The sequence below is a fragment of the Micromys minutus genome (genome assembly GCF_963924665.1).
Source record: "Micromys minutus genome assembly, chromosome: 4".
NCBI classification, from domain to species: Eukaryota; Metazoa; Chordata; class Mammalia; order Rodentia; family Muridae; genus Micromys; species Micromys minutus.
In genome coordinates, this window is record NC_137973.1 from 72,808,101 (window position 1) to 72,824,395 (window position 16,295).

The following is a 16,295-nucleotide window of genomic DNA, read 5'->3' on the forward strand; positions in this document are numbered from 1 at the left end:
TTATTTTCTGAGACAGGGTCTGCCTATGTATCTCTGGCTGTCCTGAAACTCAGCCAGTGCTTTGGTTCTTGTCTTTTGTAATTTGTGGTCTTTTTTGGTCAAGCTGAATATCCTAAGTATAGTAAGACTACTCACTATTTTTTCAGGAAAACTGTTTCAAATTTGAGTAATAGTCCTGTGTTAATTCCTCACCCACGTATTGTTGTGAGAACAGCTGCTTATACAGCCTATCTTTAAGACAAAAAAATTCACACACCCCAAGCTCAGTGCCCCATTGGCCAATAAAAGACAACATTAGTACTTCTGTATTTATTATTCTTAGCTTATAACTTTGTTTTATAACATAAAATTGGTTTATTAATGTGCTATTTTAAGTTTATAAATTGAGAATAAATTAAAATAAAATTCACAATCAGGTATGTATTGGTAAATGATACATCCTATTGATAAAAATCTTCAAGAGGTCACATTTCAACTCTGCACAGCTGCTTATTATGGGTCTCCTGATTGATAGAGAGGATAGAGGGGGGGTTCTCTACCCCCACTGCTACTAAGTGGTACTTCCTTGTTTGTTTTCTCTCTCTTTGAAAGGGGCTCCCCAAGCCACTATAGGCCCATTCTTTATTCCAGAAAACTCCCTAGCATGACTTCTGAGAAATTAAGTACTGAGCTTTACTCTTGGATTGACTCCAACCCAGACTTTGCTTTCAAAATTTCTTGACATTGAGGTCATGGCCAACAAAAAGCTAAAATTTTGTTAGGTTGTCTATCCTGCCAAAAAAAAAAAAAAAAAAAAAAAAAAAAAAAAAAAAAAAAACAAAACTGATAGTAATAAGGTGCTGTCTTCTGGCATTCTATGTTGACTGTAGGGATGGGGTGTGCACTCTACATTGTTGGGTACAATTACCTCCCAGAATACAATGCATCTTCTTTCAGACGTCCCAGGGAGATAATTTGGATGTAATGAAGATCTATAGTAATCAGATAATTACTATCGATTGCTCTTTAGATGTCTTGATGAGGTAATTAGGGCATACTGGAAAGGAGCTAGGACTGATTGATTGGCATGACTGTAATCTCAAAGATTTCTAATTATGTTTCTTTTCTTCTAATGGCTTATAAACAAACATCATTTTAGCTTTAGAATTTGTCAGGTGCCAGGTTCACTGGGAACATCAGCTTTCTCTATTATGCTAACTAGACACTGAACATGATCAACATAAGCTCATTATGCGTTCCTGCTGAAACAGAAGCAACTGCAATTAACCCTCACATCTCTTCCCTGTTCCCCAGGATGACAGAAGATTTTTGTCAGTGAATGGGGTGTGAAGTGTCGGGGAGGGTGTCTATGTGTGATAGTGGGCTGCCTAGATCTGAAGGTCCTACTGGGGACCCTGGGACACAGCAGAACTAGAGCATAGTGACACAGCATCTGTGTCAAGGTGGCTAGCTGGCTGCTCAGCTCCTGTCAAAAGTAATAGGTACTCATCAGCAGCCATGGAGGAGAGCAGGTCAATATTATCAGACATCTGGACCACACACTCATCTGTGCCAGAGGGATCTTGCCTCATGGTTTCCATTAGACACCAATTAGAGGACTCCCTATCTGAGACTATGTTCTCCATTATCCTAGTATTTCTTCTGCCTCAAAGGACCTCCAGCAGTTGATGATGGAAGCTAAGAACCCAGGAAGCAGCAGTTTCACTGAGCTGTTTGCCTCTTACCTGTGATGTTGCTAAACACGGGAGTGACTAGATGGCCAGAGTGTGGCTACACTATTTATTCAACAAATGCTTCTCTGGGTATTTTGTGATGGATCCAACTTGTCCCATGTGGTCCCTCCGCATTTCATACCTTGGGTGTTCTTGAGGGTATGCAGATAGAATTCTGAATCGATACCTGTATTCTTAAACTTCCCCTTGTTTGCTGAAGTATAACCACCAAAGACAGCCGTGTTTTGCTTTATGTTATTTAAAATTATGGCTATTTTCATAAATCCCCACTTTCAAAAGGTCATGAATTACACAATATTTTAATCATTAAAACTTTGGTAGAATGAGAGAAGTACAAAAGAGGTTCATTTCATGCATGGATATTGATAACTTACAGTAAGCTGCTGTTTGGATAATATCAGCTGTAGTTGGAAATGCTTCATTAAGTCCCATTAAGCAGCTTGAAGAGTGGAAGCAAATACAGCCGTTGTCTTCCTGTAACATCTTCATACTGTAAATGAATGGGGTGGAGTTTTTCACCTAGAATTTTGAGAGATGGGGCAGTCTTTTTAAAATCTAATCTGGATAGCTGTTTTGTTCAGAAACTTTTGTTTTCAATCTTCATTATTTGTATGTGAAGTTTTTTCTCTAATAGGCTTGGTTGGTAATGTTCTGGCCGTGAAATTAAAGAACCTATGTTACCAAAAAAAAAAAAAAAAAAAAAAAAAAAAATGTTGAGTATGATAGCACATGCTTGTAATCCCAATACCAGGGAGACTGAAGAGTTGGCCAATGAGGTCCCTTGCCCAGCCTATTTGAAGACATCCAGGCTAGTAAGAAACCCTATCTCTGAACAAAGGTGAACATTAAATAAATGTAACTCAAGGTTTTCCTTTGTGAAAACACACACACACACACACACACACACACACACACATACACACACACACACACCACACACACAAAGGTTCATTAACTATTACTTAGGTACTTTATACATTTCTGTACATAACAAAACCACAAGAGACTGGACTAAATGTCTAAAATAAACCACATTTTCAGTAGTTGTTGGTTGGTTTTAACAAATATAACAAAGAAATCACCTTTTAAGTATCAACCCCTTTCTCTAAAATTTCTATGAAATTCTACTTTCTTACTGGTTTACTTCTATTTCTATCAATATTTTTTCTTCTATTCATATCTCTACCCATTTTCTCAATGTCAGTCTCTTGTTTTTATCAACTACAAAAAACAACCTACTGAATTTTCTCACTTGTAGTGTGATGCAAATTCCACAGGGTACTTGCCAATGTGTCTTAAGACCATGCGAAATGGTCAAGATTTCATACTAGAGGTCTCAGACCCACAGTTGGTTGTTTTCATGGCATAAGTGAAGTCCCATGCTCTATCCAACAGACATGGTGGAGAAGCATTTACTTGATGAGAAGTCTGATGGAAATTAGGCAGTTCTATCAATAATATACCTTGCTTTGGGATGTGTCATTGTAGGAAGTTCTACAATTGGAAAGGCAAATGGGAGGACAGCTCCTAGAAGAACCCAAGGCTCTTCATTTTAAAGGCAGCATCCACAACCTGCGCCTCTCAATTCATGACATCGCCCATTCCCTCTGGAAGAGCAAATTGCTGGCTAAGTATCAGGTGAGGCTACCAAGAGACACTAACTACTTGGCAATGGATATAAGGCAAATGATTGAGAATTTTATGGTCCTTTCTTAGAGACATTGCCAATATCTCCCATGCCAACACTTATTTCTCCAAAACATTATGGGGCCAGGGTTTTGAAAAATTCCCATTAAACATACATAAAGGAATAGTATTTAAAGTATTCTTCTTATAATAACTGTACTGTTATTTTAGTAAGTTAGTTTTCAACATTCACTGCATTAATAGGAACAGCCTCAAGTGCACCCAAAGGAGGAGATGGGGCACTGTTACCTGACATGCATTGGTTTTCCATCTTGCTAGCTAGCATAGTCTCTGCACTTTGCAGGAACCAGAGTTTGGTGGCTGTCATGGTATGTAAGTGAATGATACTGTCACTCACTGGTTCTAGATTTGGCACCAGAACCTCAACCTAAATGCCATATTCCTTCATGAATCCTTTCCTTGGCTTGATTGCCACAAGCATATAGGGCTGACTCTGTACAGTAATTTCAACAGTGACAAGTGAGTATCTGGTGTGGGCTTTGTGCCTCTCAGGCTAAGGTCTGTTCTGTGAGTACTGATTTCCAACTGATTTCCAACTTTAGCTGCCCCTGCCCTGGACAAAGGGAGAGTAAAGGCATGAAAAGAAATAGAATCATCACAACATCCTGTGGCTAGCTTTGCTCTTCTCTAATACATCACACCACCGAGGATTTCCTCTAATGAGAAACGGTAGAGTGTGCAGTACTTCTTTTAAGATCTTGCCAAGCTTTCTAATCATCTCATCAACAATGTCTGCTTTGCTAAATGAGAGGCAGATACTCTGGTTCAGTGTGGTTTCTAAAGTTGATTCCATGGGTTTCATTCTCAACCAATCAACTTCCTCACTGTTCAATAGTAGCTGTTACTTAACCTCTCTACATCTCTGTTCGCTTCTGTGAAGAGAGGTGAGACCATATGTGCACAGAGAGCAGTCATGGAGTTGGATGAGGTGAAAAACTGAAATGCTGCAGCGTTTAATCGATACAAACCAGCATTTCTTGTTTATGGTTCCCAACCCATATCTTCCAGGAAATTCCATTTTACCATATCTGGAGTGGCTCTCAAAGGAACCTCCACTGTACCTTCACTCTGGAAAGACTCAGCCTAAACACAGTGGAGCTGGTTTGCAAACTCTGTGTGCGGCAGGTTGAAGGGGAAGGGCAGATCTTCCAGCTCAACTGCACTGTGTCAGAGGTAAGATACTGTTATGATCTTGGTGAGGATCCTGGGAAAGAACGGTTAGGGGTGGGTGAATTGTTTCCTGTCTAAGTAACATGGACAACTTCCCAAGCTGTCCCTAGGTGCTTAATGCACTGGGGAGAGAAACGTTTTTCCGAAACTAAATTTTCTTATGTCATGCATGTAAGATTCATACTGTAACTTATAAAAAGAGATCTGAGAACAGGACATAACAGTAAACCCTGGAAATCCCCAACACTACTGAGGATTGCTTCAAAGCCAAGGCTAGCTTAGCTCAAGTTGTGAGTTGTAGACCAGCCATGGCCACAGAGTGAGACTGTATTTTAACACACCACAACAGAAACACAATCAAGATCTGAACTTCAAGTGCAAGGTTTCAGTAGCAATGTGCATGGGTGGCATTTTCCACCAGCATCCTGCACCTGCCCACCTGTTTCTCAGAGGGACTTCTGTCATTTTGTCATAGTCATGTGATACTGAGTGGAATGAAGGAAAAGGGAGGTGTCTGTTTCCCCCACTTTACTCCCATATTGAAAGGAGAAACTTTTAGGTTTCCTTTATTTCCCTAGCCCTCAAATATCAGAGAAGGTGTCCTTTACCCCAGAGTGGGAGACCCTCCAGAAATAGAAGAAAATTCATACTCTCCAGAGCGGTCAGTTTGCCTTTGTCTGCTATGATTTTCACACGCACACTGCTGGGCATTTTTATACATTCATACCCCAGCCATATCGATAGTTGCTGTTATTTCAAACCTCTCTGTAAGGAAATAGGAGGTACCCGTGACCTTCTCTGTCCTCCTCGGATGCAAAGACTATGGTTTGAAAAGCCGGTAAGCCTTCATGTTGGAGGAACAAAGGGGGATGAATAAGCCATTTGCTCAGAAAGCTGCCCCTTGAGGCCTCTTGGAGCCCAGCTCCATGCTGCTGTGTGAGCGACCACGAGCCCTACTGCAGCCAGCAGAGGATGATTTAAAACACTTTTTGTCTTCTGCTCAGAGATGACTGCAGTGTCAGTCTGTTGGGCCTGTCTTGTGCCACATGTCCTATTTAAAGACGATCTTCCTTAACAAACGAGGCAGAGGTGGGTGAGGGGAACATGTGAGCTCATTGAAGCGCCATTCCTCTTTCCCACAGCCTGTGAGGCACGGTCATCCTCTACTCCTGCAGTTTCATGAGACTTTTGACTCATAAACAACTTTAGTCACAGACCTTGGTGACATTCATAAGGAATGATCTCTGTGTCAGGGTGCCATGGCAACCGCCGGGGCCTTTGGATGCACAGCCCTATCTCCCAGGCACACAGCACCACCCCTGCTGGCTTCGGAGGGTGTTTTCACTTTCCTGGCCCAGCAGGTCTGCAAAGTTCAATAACCACCCAGCTCCTGTGACAACAAAGGCTGTGGAATTTTGGAGGGGGGTGAGGAGTCTGGCCCTTTGATGCGCGCTTTCTGTTCAGCATGAACATTTGCTGCTCCCTGAAAAGGTGGATCAGATGCAGTCACAAAGAAATGAGAACTGCTCTGAGCTCTCCCCCACCAGGGAGGGCTGCTAGCTCCTCACACAGAAAGGGCAGTTTTGGAAAGTGTGATCACAACTTAAGGACTCCTTTCTGGTGCCAACACAGAGAAAAGATTATTGCTTTTGCAACTTGGCAGTCAGCTCAGTGGCCAGCCCTGTAGTCACGCAGCAGGCATTTGCCCATGTGCGACAGACAAGCACACGAAGCACGGGATGGAAGAAATGGCCAGACTGGGGAAAAAAACAACACTGGGGATTCAGTAGCACCCTTCAGCTTGTACTCTGTGTCCCTGCATCCCATTGTGGTTATCATTTGAATGCGGGTTAGGTTTGGGGACAGGAAGGGGTTCTGTTCTGGTACTAATGCTGATGCGGGAGCAATGAGAGGCTCTAGGCCCAAGGACAGTGAGCTCTGAGGAGTCCAGTGACCCAGGTTCTCATCAAAAACGGGGAAAATACTGAGTGGCTCAGTATGATTCGGTAGTTGGTATGCACGGAGAATGGCTTCATTTGTGATTACTTTCTTCTGAGCCCTGCTCCTTCCATGACAAGGCAAGCTAACAGAGTCTAAGGGGCTCTAATTCCGATGTCACATCCCTGGAGAATTATCTGTCATGTTTAGAATACATTGTCTTTTCCTTTTTGCACTAGTGACCTACTAAAGAAGGTCATTCACCAGAGGTTATTTATAAAATCACACCACTCAGGGCCTCTAGAGCCTGGGGTAGAACCTTTGCCCACCACAGTGACCAGTCTGGAAAGGGCAATTATACAACATGGTTTTCTCAAAGCCATCACCTATTCTCCTATGTCCCCTTCACCGGATGTCCTAAAAAGCTTCCCACTGAAGAGACTATGTTTCGGAAGGAAAATACCTAGAAAACTAAAAATATTGGTGTGGCTGGAGGTCAAGATAAAAATAATGAAAGATATTTCATTTTTGTTTCTTTATGCAAGATATTTGTCCAAAGTGAAAACATGGTACAAAGAAGGAAGGAAAGCTTGAAATGTTTTAGAAATGGGTGTCATTTTAGCAGTAGACAAAGACCAATCATAATAAATTCCCAGGAGAACAGTTACTTAGGAATATACCCAGTTATCATCCCTTATTTTCTTATGCTTTACCTGGCATACTATTATTTGTTAGGGCTGTTGAGATTATTCAAGAGATGAATGTTTAACAAGTGCCATAGTAGAACTTGCTCCACAGCACATAATTATATCCATAATTCTTCTTTTGGAAAAACTGGCTTGTGCAAGCATTGCCTCTCTGATCAGTGGAATCCATTGCCAGCTTAAGCATCAGATGTCCTGTTAACAAAATAAGAGATAAAGCTCAGATTGTACAGATGGTTCAGAGTACTTGCTGCTCTTGCACAAGACCTGGGTATAGCTCCAGTACCCACACTGCCACACAATGTAAATATATCACAACTATCTGACTTCAAGGTCAGTCGGATCTAGAAAGTGAGTTCCAGAAAAGCCAAGGCTATACAAGGAAATCCTGTATCAAAAAGCCAGAGAGAGAGAGACAGAGACAGACAGAGACAGAGAGAGGAAGAAGGAAGAATCAATTATAAGATATAAAGCGGGGCATGTTTATGGCCGCTATAAACTATAGAAAGAAAACTACCATTCAACTAGAGTTGTAGGCTGATCACCCAGAACAGATGTTTGGTTAATGCAGAAAAATCATATGGTTAACTAAGAAAATTATAACATCAAAAGCAGATGGTTCACTATCATAAAAGATTATTACAATAAACATTTTGTGAGAGTAATCTCTACTTTCACCTGAGAATAAAGAAAAGCCAAGAGTAAATGAAAATTACTACATGAAATTTAAGCATAAATGTATATGTGTATTTTCTCTGATTACTTTCAATATATTATAAAGTATACTATCAACCATCCAAGAAGTGGAATACAAAGCTTGTTTCATAGACACAGAGACACAGAGTAAACAAGTTAGGAGTTAGGGCAATGGCCTCATAAAAATGGTGCTGGTTCCTTACTCAACAAGAAAGGGATGAGCTAAGTGTGTGAGATTTTCCTGAGATCCGTATCTATTTTAAACTAGCCTTTCTTTACCCTCAGGGCTTACCAATGGGAAGAATTAAGGCATCATTCACATTCAGTTAGAAGGAAAGAGAACACGCAACTCTGCAAGTGGAATTTATCAGGAATGGATTTCACTGTCTCCCTACTTTAGCAAAAAATATCACTTCCCATTTAGGCACATTTAGTAATTGAGTAACTTCAACATATAGGGCGCTGTGTGAGTAGTCCAGGGGAATCCGTTGATAGAACAACAAATAAAATACTTCATATATACATATGAAGAGGAAAGTTGTAGCACATGTCCCTTGGGCCAATTTTTAAGGCATGTATACAAGGTATTAAAGAAAAGGCCTGTCAGAGGGCTGCTTCTAGAAGTGGTGGTAGGAATGAGAGGCAAGAGAGTGTGCCACACTCTAACAGGCCACCTGAGAGGGGTTGGGAGCAGACTGAGAAGTGAGGGCAGGGGAGCTGTAAGGTTTCCTACTCTAAGTCAGAACTAAAGCTCAACTGCCACCATCACCTGTGGAGCCCTACATAGCCCTAGGTTGGGGCTGTGCGTATCCATAATGATTAATTAAAACTAGGGGCTAAGCTTTAAAAGAAGAACTACATCCAACTATTCCCCAGTTTTCATGAGAGAGCAGTTTCGAAGCTGATTCTATGATACCTGCATCGCCTTTTAAGAAAATTAGACATGCAACAGCTAAAGACCAATATCTCTGACAAAACAGACAAAAAAAAAAAAAAAAAAAAAAAAAAGAACTCTCAACAAAATTCTAATAATGAGGCTTCATCCCAAGGATGAAATGATGGTTTAATTATTTAATACATGCAAACTAAACATCATGTATCATATGTACAGAATGAAGATATAAATTATATGAGCATCCCTGATATAGGAAAGGCATAACACAATTGAACAACCCTATATGTAAAAAACCTTGAACAGATTATATATTAAATGAGCAATCATGAAGGGGAAAGATAAAGATATTTTCCTTTAAGACAGGGACACAAATATAAATATCTCACTAGGTACAATACAGGTAAACAGAGCCATTTGACAAGAGAAAGAAAGCCAAACAAAGCTGGAAAGGAAAAATGAGTCTCTTTTTATGCTCATGGTATGATTCTATTCACAGTAAAATAGACTCCAAAGAGGATAATTGATAATTCAGTAGTCAGGTACAAAATTAACTTGCAAAAGTCATTAGCTTATTTATACATCAAAAATGACTTGTGGAAAGAAATCATAACTACAGTGCTGTTTATAGTAGGCAGAGAAGAAAGATATACCTTTGGATAAACCTAATGGAGGCAGAAAAATTCTACAATCAAAAATGACAAACCACTCATGAAAACTATTGAATACTATACATATACAGTTATGCACATGTACACATAAAAGATGGAAAATATCCCATATCCATGAATTATAGAAGTTAATGATTTAAAATGTCTATATTACCTAGAGTCAACTTCAGGTTCAAGACAAACCTAAAATTTTTAGGGATTAAAACATATTTCTTAAAAAACAAATATCTTAAACAGTCCTGGGTGAAATCAGTAAAGTAGGGATCATCACAATACCTGATTCCTGATCCTAAAAGTTATTGTAGAGCCATAGCATTCCCAGCCACAAAGATGCATAAAGTCAGTCACACTGAATCCCAGAAATAAGAGTTTCCATGTACATCTAAATATTTTTAGTGGAGATACCAACACTGCACACTGGACCAAGAATAGCCTCCTTAATGAATGATGTTGGAGAAAATCAACAGATGTAGAAGATTGAAACATAATCCTCCTCATCCTACACACAAAACCAAACCTGAAGCCTGGAAACTACTGGAAACCCCTCACACACACACACACACACACACACACACACACACACACACACACACACATACACACACACACACACAATGAAAACAACTCAAACCTTTGTTAGCAGTGATGGTGATTTTCTGGATAGGAAAACCAAACCTGGGGAAGTGGAGGGAACACTTTAAAGCTAGGATCACTCATTGCAAAGCTTTAGCACAAGGGAATGATCAGCCCAAGAAGGGAGAACTGCAGGATGGGAGAAAATACATGGCAGCCTCAAATAGGACTGGTTTTTATCCAGAAAATAGAAAGAACTAAAAAAAAAAAAAAATTTAACTTTTAAAATGAGCAGATTATGACAAAAATCCTTCTCAAATGAATAGAAATGGCCAACATACATGGGAAAAATTGCTCAGTTAGCCATCAGGGAGTACAAATCAAAGCCACTGTGTGACTTCATTCACCCCAGTTAGTAGGGCAATGATCAAAGTGACGAAAAAATAAATGCTAATGAGCATGTGCCCAAAAGGGACTCTAACATTGTTGATAGGAATATAATCAGTACAGCCATTATAAAGGTACATATAAATACACTGACTGATCCAGACATCCCACTTCTAAGTATATAGCCAGAGGAAAATGCACTAGCATACCTAATCAAACATGTCTGTGTGCCCTGTGTACTGTGGCAAAATTCACAATAGTTGAGTCACAGATTCAGCCTAGCCACCCTCAACAAAATAAAAATGCTGTGTAAAACAAGGGAGCATTACCCAGTCATAAGGAATAATATAATCCCCTAATCTGTCATAACATAACTAGAACTGGATGGAGGCCATTATGTTAAGTAAAATAACCCAAATTGCAGAAAAGCAAATCCGTGTGTGTGTGTGTATGTGTGTGTGTGTGTGTGTGTGTGTGTGTGTTCCTCATCTGCATGCTCTCTCTACTCCCTCTCTCTTCCTCTCTCCTCCCTCTCTTCTCCCTCTCTTCTCCTCTCTCCTCCCTCTCTCCTCCCTCTCTTCTCCTCTCTCCTCCCTCTCTCCTCCCTCTCTCCTCCCTCTCTCCTCCCTCTCTCCTCCCTCTCTCCTTCCTCTCTTTTCCTCTCTCCCAAACAAAGAACAACAATAAGACACTGACCTGAAAGTAAAATACTGAGACCTGGACACTAAAAAAGATGGGGGTGGAGGAAAAGAGCAACAAGATTCAATTACTTCACCCTTTATGCTTCTATGAAGTCAGACCGTTAACCACATAAAGATAAATACAGGTTAAAATATTAGGATTGGGGAGATGGTTCAGTTATTAAAGTTGGAGAGCCTGATTTTGATTTCCAGAACCCATATAAAGTAATGAAAATAAAAACACTAAACATGGTACCACATGCACTAATAATCCCAGCTCTTAGGAGAGGAGACACCAGAATGCCTGGAGCTCCCTGAAATCACTAGGGATGAGATCTGAACTCAAAAACTAAAGAGCTATAGTACCTGAGGAATGATACTCACAGTTGTCCTCAGGCTTCTAACCATTTTCTATGAAAATACACACACATGCACACACTTCAGTGCACACAAACACATACACACACATGCACACACACAGACACATGGGCACAAAATTTTAAGGTTGAAATGTCATGGAGAAAGGATATTAGACACTTCCTTGAATGAATGAATGAATGAATGAATGAATGAATGAATGAGAGCGGATCAGGAAGAGTGGTGCACAAGGTAAGTCATGTAAGAAGACAGGCTTGCAGGAGTGCAGGGCAAAGAACAGGCAAGCAGCGGGAAGATACTATGGCCAACCACGATGAGCAAACTCTTTGGGGAGTCCATGCTTCACAAGTCATTTCTTCCCTGTGCAGACTTTACCCTCCATCCCTACCCAATGACATTCAAGGTGAGCATGGACTTGAGAGGATAATAGGTTTTCCTTCTGGTCTTAAGGAGTAGTTACAATCATCATTTCCCAAAAGGATTAAGAGGACTTGAACCAGGTGAAGTTGCTAAACTGTAGTGATATTGTGGAACTTCTCTGCTCCCCCACATCACTGGTGCCCAATACAATCCTTGCAACTCTTGAGTTCCTAATGTTTCCAACACAAAACCCACTAATGAGCATTGATATGTGCCCCTGAATGACTTTCTGCTTGCCTTTTTGAAGCCCTGTGACCCTGGAGGTTATGGACTCATGCTTTTTGGCAGAGCTCTGTGTCTGAGCAGGATGCAGGTTTTGAGTTTCATCAGAGCTCTCTAACCCTGCTGCATGCTTCTGAGCAGCAGCCCACAATCTAGCCAGGGAGCCAGAGCTACTCTACAGGAGCCAGCACCATCTCTTTGCCAAGCTGTGGATTCTGAGCCCTGAAACTTTTAATCAAAGCCAAGACTATTGTCTATATTATGTCATTAAAAAAACAACAAAACAAACAAAACCAGAAAAACAATTCTCTCTGACATGTCCCCCAATTCCTCAATGGGTCTTATCTAGAAAGATTATAGAAGTTGAAAATCAGCATTGGCCACTGATTACCCCCCAAAGCAGACCACTCTGTGGGTCACACTTAGAAGTCAGCCAGCTAAGAGACCCCACCTGCCCCTCAAAGCTCCTATGATCAGGGACCTCAGATTCAGGGCAAGACAGGAAGGCTCTAACAGCACTGACCCCCCTCCCCCACAAGCTGAATGCTTCAACTAACATCTCAGACTTCAGGGTGACCTGGGCTCAGTGGCTAGTGTCTCCTCTAGCAACTACATGTGCACACCAAGAAGTTCCCTGCCTTAAAAAAGAGGTGACATTCAAAGCAGATCAAGAAGATTTCTTGTTATTGCTTTAATGGTTCCCAAGCAACATTTCCTCTTGCTTTCAGACCAGCAGAAGTGATCAGAAAATGATTAGAGTTTCTCTTGCAGATGAAATTTAGATTTTGCATTTGCGCTGCTTTATGAGCTGAAACTATTTTAAGAGCCAATTTATAGTTTTCTCTCCTAAAATTGGATTTACAAAAAATAAGCAAGGAGGTTCAGCAATTAGAGGACACCATTAGTGGCTTGCCCTAAGGCAATATTCTGTGTTTACTATTTTCTTTCTTTTATTTTTTTTTAAGAGTTTGTCTTAATTTGATCTCTCTTAGCACAGCCCCACTTTATCAAGCAAGAGACGAAGGAATCGACCTTCACAGGGCCAGATGGAGATTCCTATGTGTCCACAGAGGGAATGTCCTCAGGGTTAGATGGCTGCTAGACGATCTTATTCATCTCCCATCTATTTATTCTTTCAGAAAGAACTTCCCTTTTGAGCATGCCCAACATCTAAACCCTCTCCTCCCCCTTCCTGAATCAGAAGTTTTCATCCTGTGTGCTGAGACCATCAGAAAACACATATTTCTGATGGCTGTAGGAATTCCCAATCATAAGTTTATTTATGTTGCTACTTCATATCTGTAATTTTGACATTGAAAAGTGTCTCAGTTCCTAAGGCCAATAGAAGTTGATGTTTTCCAGAGGTCATGACCTGCAGGTTGAGAACTGCTATCTTGGAGTGTCTCATTAGGAAAGCCATTGTGGAATTTCACCAGGACTTTCTGTCCTGGGCAGTCCTGACCTATGATCCTTGAACACTGGCTATACAAATCTACCTCCCAATGTCCTGCCTATACTAACCCATTACTTCCAGGCCTGGAAGAAACTGTCCTTCCTGAAGAAAACAGAACTTATTCTTTGTGTCCATCTTAAGTTGGATACAGAGAATATCCAACTGAATGTCAAGCATTATGCTGATCAAGTCAACAGGGATTACATTTTATTTCTTAAAATAAATTGTGTCATTCCTACAGGAACCTACCGGTATCGATTTGCCTCTCCTGGACCCTGCTAGTACCATCACCACTGTCACTGGACCAAGTGCTTTCAGCATCCCTCTCCCTATTCGGCAGAAGCTATGCAGCAGCCTGGATGCCCCCCAAACAAGAGGCCATGACTGGAGGATGTTGGCCCATAAACTCAACCTGGACAGGTGAATGTGCCTGGGCTTTTGAACCTACTGCTTTCATTTGGCAGAGGTCCCCAGTACTGAAACGAGTTAGATAGAAAGCAGCCTATTTCTTTTCTTCCCACTACATGTCTGTTTACATTTTCATTCTGAAAGTATGTATTAGAGTCTTGTTTACCTCATACTATGAGCTTCCAAACAGTTCTAAGAGAAGCTCTGGGTTATATGACATTCATCAGTGTCAAGATTTGTGATCGACTTTGTCTAGCTCGTGTGCTAAGAGCTCCTAAACATGATGTCTATTCACTAAAGTAATTATTGTTCATCCATCGCCAGTTGAACAAGACATAATGTGTGATGAATAATTTACATGCTCACACAAGCACTTGTATTAAGTTATAAAGAGACCCTGAGAGCCTCTGCTCCGTAGAATGTATCTGTCACCTCCAAAGAAGAGATGAGGCATGACCTGTCAGAGATCATCAGAGCCTGGCCAGACAGAAAACATATGGCTCTTGATTTCCTGTTTAGGACAAACCCCACAGACACATTGTCTCTTAAATTATCCTATTCAGAGTTTAGGTTAACAAAGTTAAACAGCACATGTCCTGTCTGGGCCTGATCTAATTAGGAGTGGAGCAATCATTAAGTGGGTTTCACTAGAATCCACTGTGGGACTAAAATACTTCAAGACAGGTTTAGCACAGATGTGGGGGAGAAGATAATACTGTAAATAGACCTGTATATCGCACCTTTCAGCAAAATTTCCCATTCCTGATTGCAGGTACTTGAATTACTTTGCCACCAAATCAAGCCCAACTGGCGTAATCCTGGATCTTTGGGAGGCGCAAAACTTCCCAGATGGAAACCTGAGCATGCTGGCAGCTGTCCTTGAAGAGATGGGAAGACATGAAACAGTAGTGTCCTTGGCAGCAGAAGGACAGTATTGACCACACTGGAACTGGCATTGAAGGACAAAATTACACAGGGAGTCTGTGTTCAGGGGAACTACATCTGAGGAGGAAATCCAGATAGGACCAAGGCGCTTTACAGGCAAGATGGCAACAGGAAACGTGGGGGACAGATAAAACCACCAAGGTACATGCCCACTTCATTTGGACAGCACCACCACGGGAGTTAAGAAAAATTGTATAAATTTGTACCTTGAATTTAAGAATCAATCTAATTTTCTCTTCGTTGGGCTGTATGCTGTATGGTACAGGATCTTACAGTTTCCTAGGAAACGCTTTTTATTGCTATCCAGATGTATGGATAAACTTTCTTAACAAACCCAGTTTCTACAAATGTTGTTTACATCAAATTGGACAGGGATGCAGACACTGTCCATGGCTCGTTCTATTTTTGTTGAGATCATTTGAAGTTGAAGCTGTGGACGGTTTATTGTGTCTATTTCAGATTCGTAATTTACAGAGAAATCACAGACTTTTGCTACAAATCATGTACATTGAGTGTCTCAGATAATCTTCCCATCAGTGTTCTGTTTCTGAAACTTGTTGGACCAGTATTGGCATTGGTATCAGGGAAGTGGAGAATCTAAATGTAAAGGAGAAATTGCTAACATTTTTATGTGATGGGGGAACCTAGTTGGTATCCTTTGGGAACATCCTCTGCTGTAGCATTACAGGGAAGGTAGAGATCCATGTTCCTCCACACCAATATTTATGTGTCACATGTGTGTTTGTAATAAGCAATTTCAAGTGTTTTTTAAAAATATTATCATTATTATTGATGATTATTACAAATATTCTAGTAAAAAAGGGGTTTTTTTTTTGTTTTGTTTTAGTTAGCAATACTGTTAGTGTTTGGTGTTGACTAGACCTGCCTCCTTTTCTTGCCTAGAGAGGAACATGGTCACCAAGTTAGTTCAATAGTTTTGCTTCCTTGGCCTTTGATCCACCATTCTGTGATGGAAAAGACAGAAATGCTCACTGGCTAGGTCTGCTCTTTCAGCTTTCTTGGGCAGAGTCTTTCTGTTCTTGTTCTTATCATGAGGAGAGTTCTCTATGTAAAGCTCATTGACGCTTGTGGCCATCTATCTGGGAGGTGGTGTGGTTGTGGGTAACAGTGTCTGAACTAGGAATCAGGAAAGGAGCTATGCTCATGGAGGTGGTGACTGTCCAGCTGTGTGACTTTGGGGAGAACACTGAAACTCACTGGAGCTCATTGTCCTTCTGTGTAAACAATGGAGAACACATCATCCCCAGGTTCCAAAACGCTGATCTCCCAATGTAATGTCATCAGCCTTTTACATCTT

At 40.9% G+C, this 16,295-nt stretch overlaps 1 protein-coding gene across 2 annotated transcripts in view; it reads left to right on the forward strand.

The window, feature by feature from the left end:
* The window catches only part of UNC5C (unc-5 netrin receptor C), a gene marked incomplete at both ends in the record, with an annotated part of 354,396 nt that extends 339,426 nt beyond the window's left edge, over nt 1-14,970 (forward strand). For both annotated transcript variants that reach the window (XM_080915102.1, XM_080915103.1), the window contains 4 exons: nt 3,222-3,371; nt 4,449-4,613; nt 13,866-14,044; nt 14,805-14,970. In XM_080915102.1, the coding sequence (XP_080771228.1) occupies nt 3,222-3,371; nt 4,449-4,613; nt 13,866-14,044; nt 14,805-14,970 (660 nt within the window). The remainder of the gene's footprint in view (nt 1-3,221; nt 3,372-4,448; nt 4,614-13,865; nt 14,045-14,804) is intronic.
* Nucleotides 14,971-16,295: the final 1,325 nt, after the last annotated feature.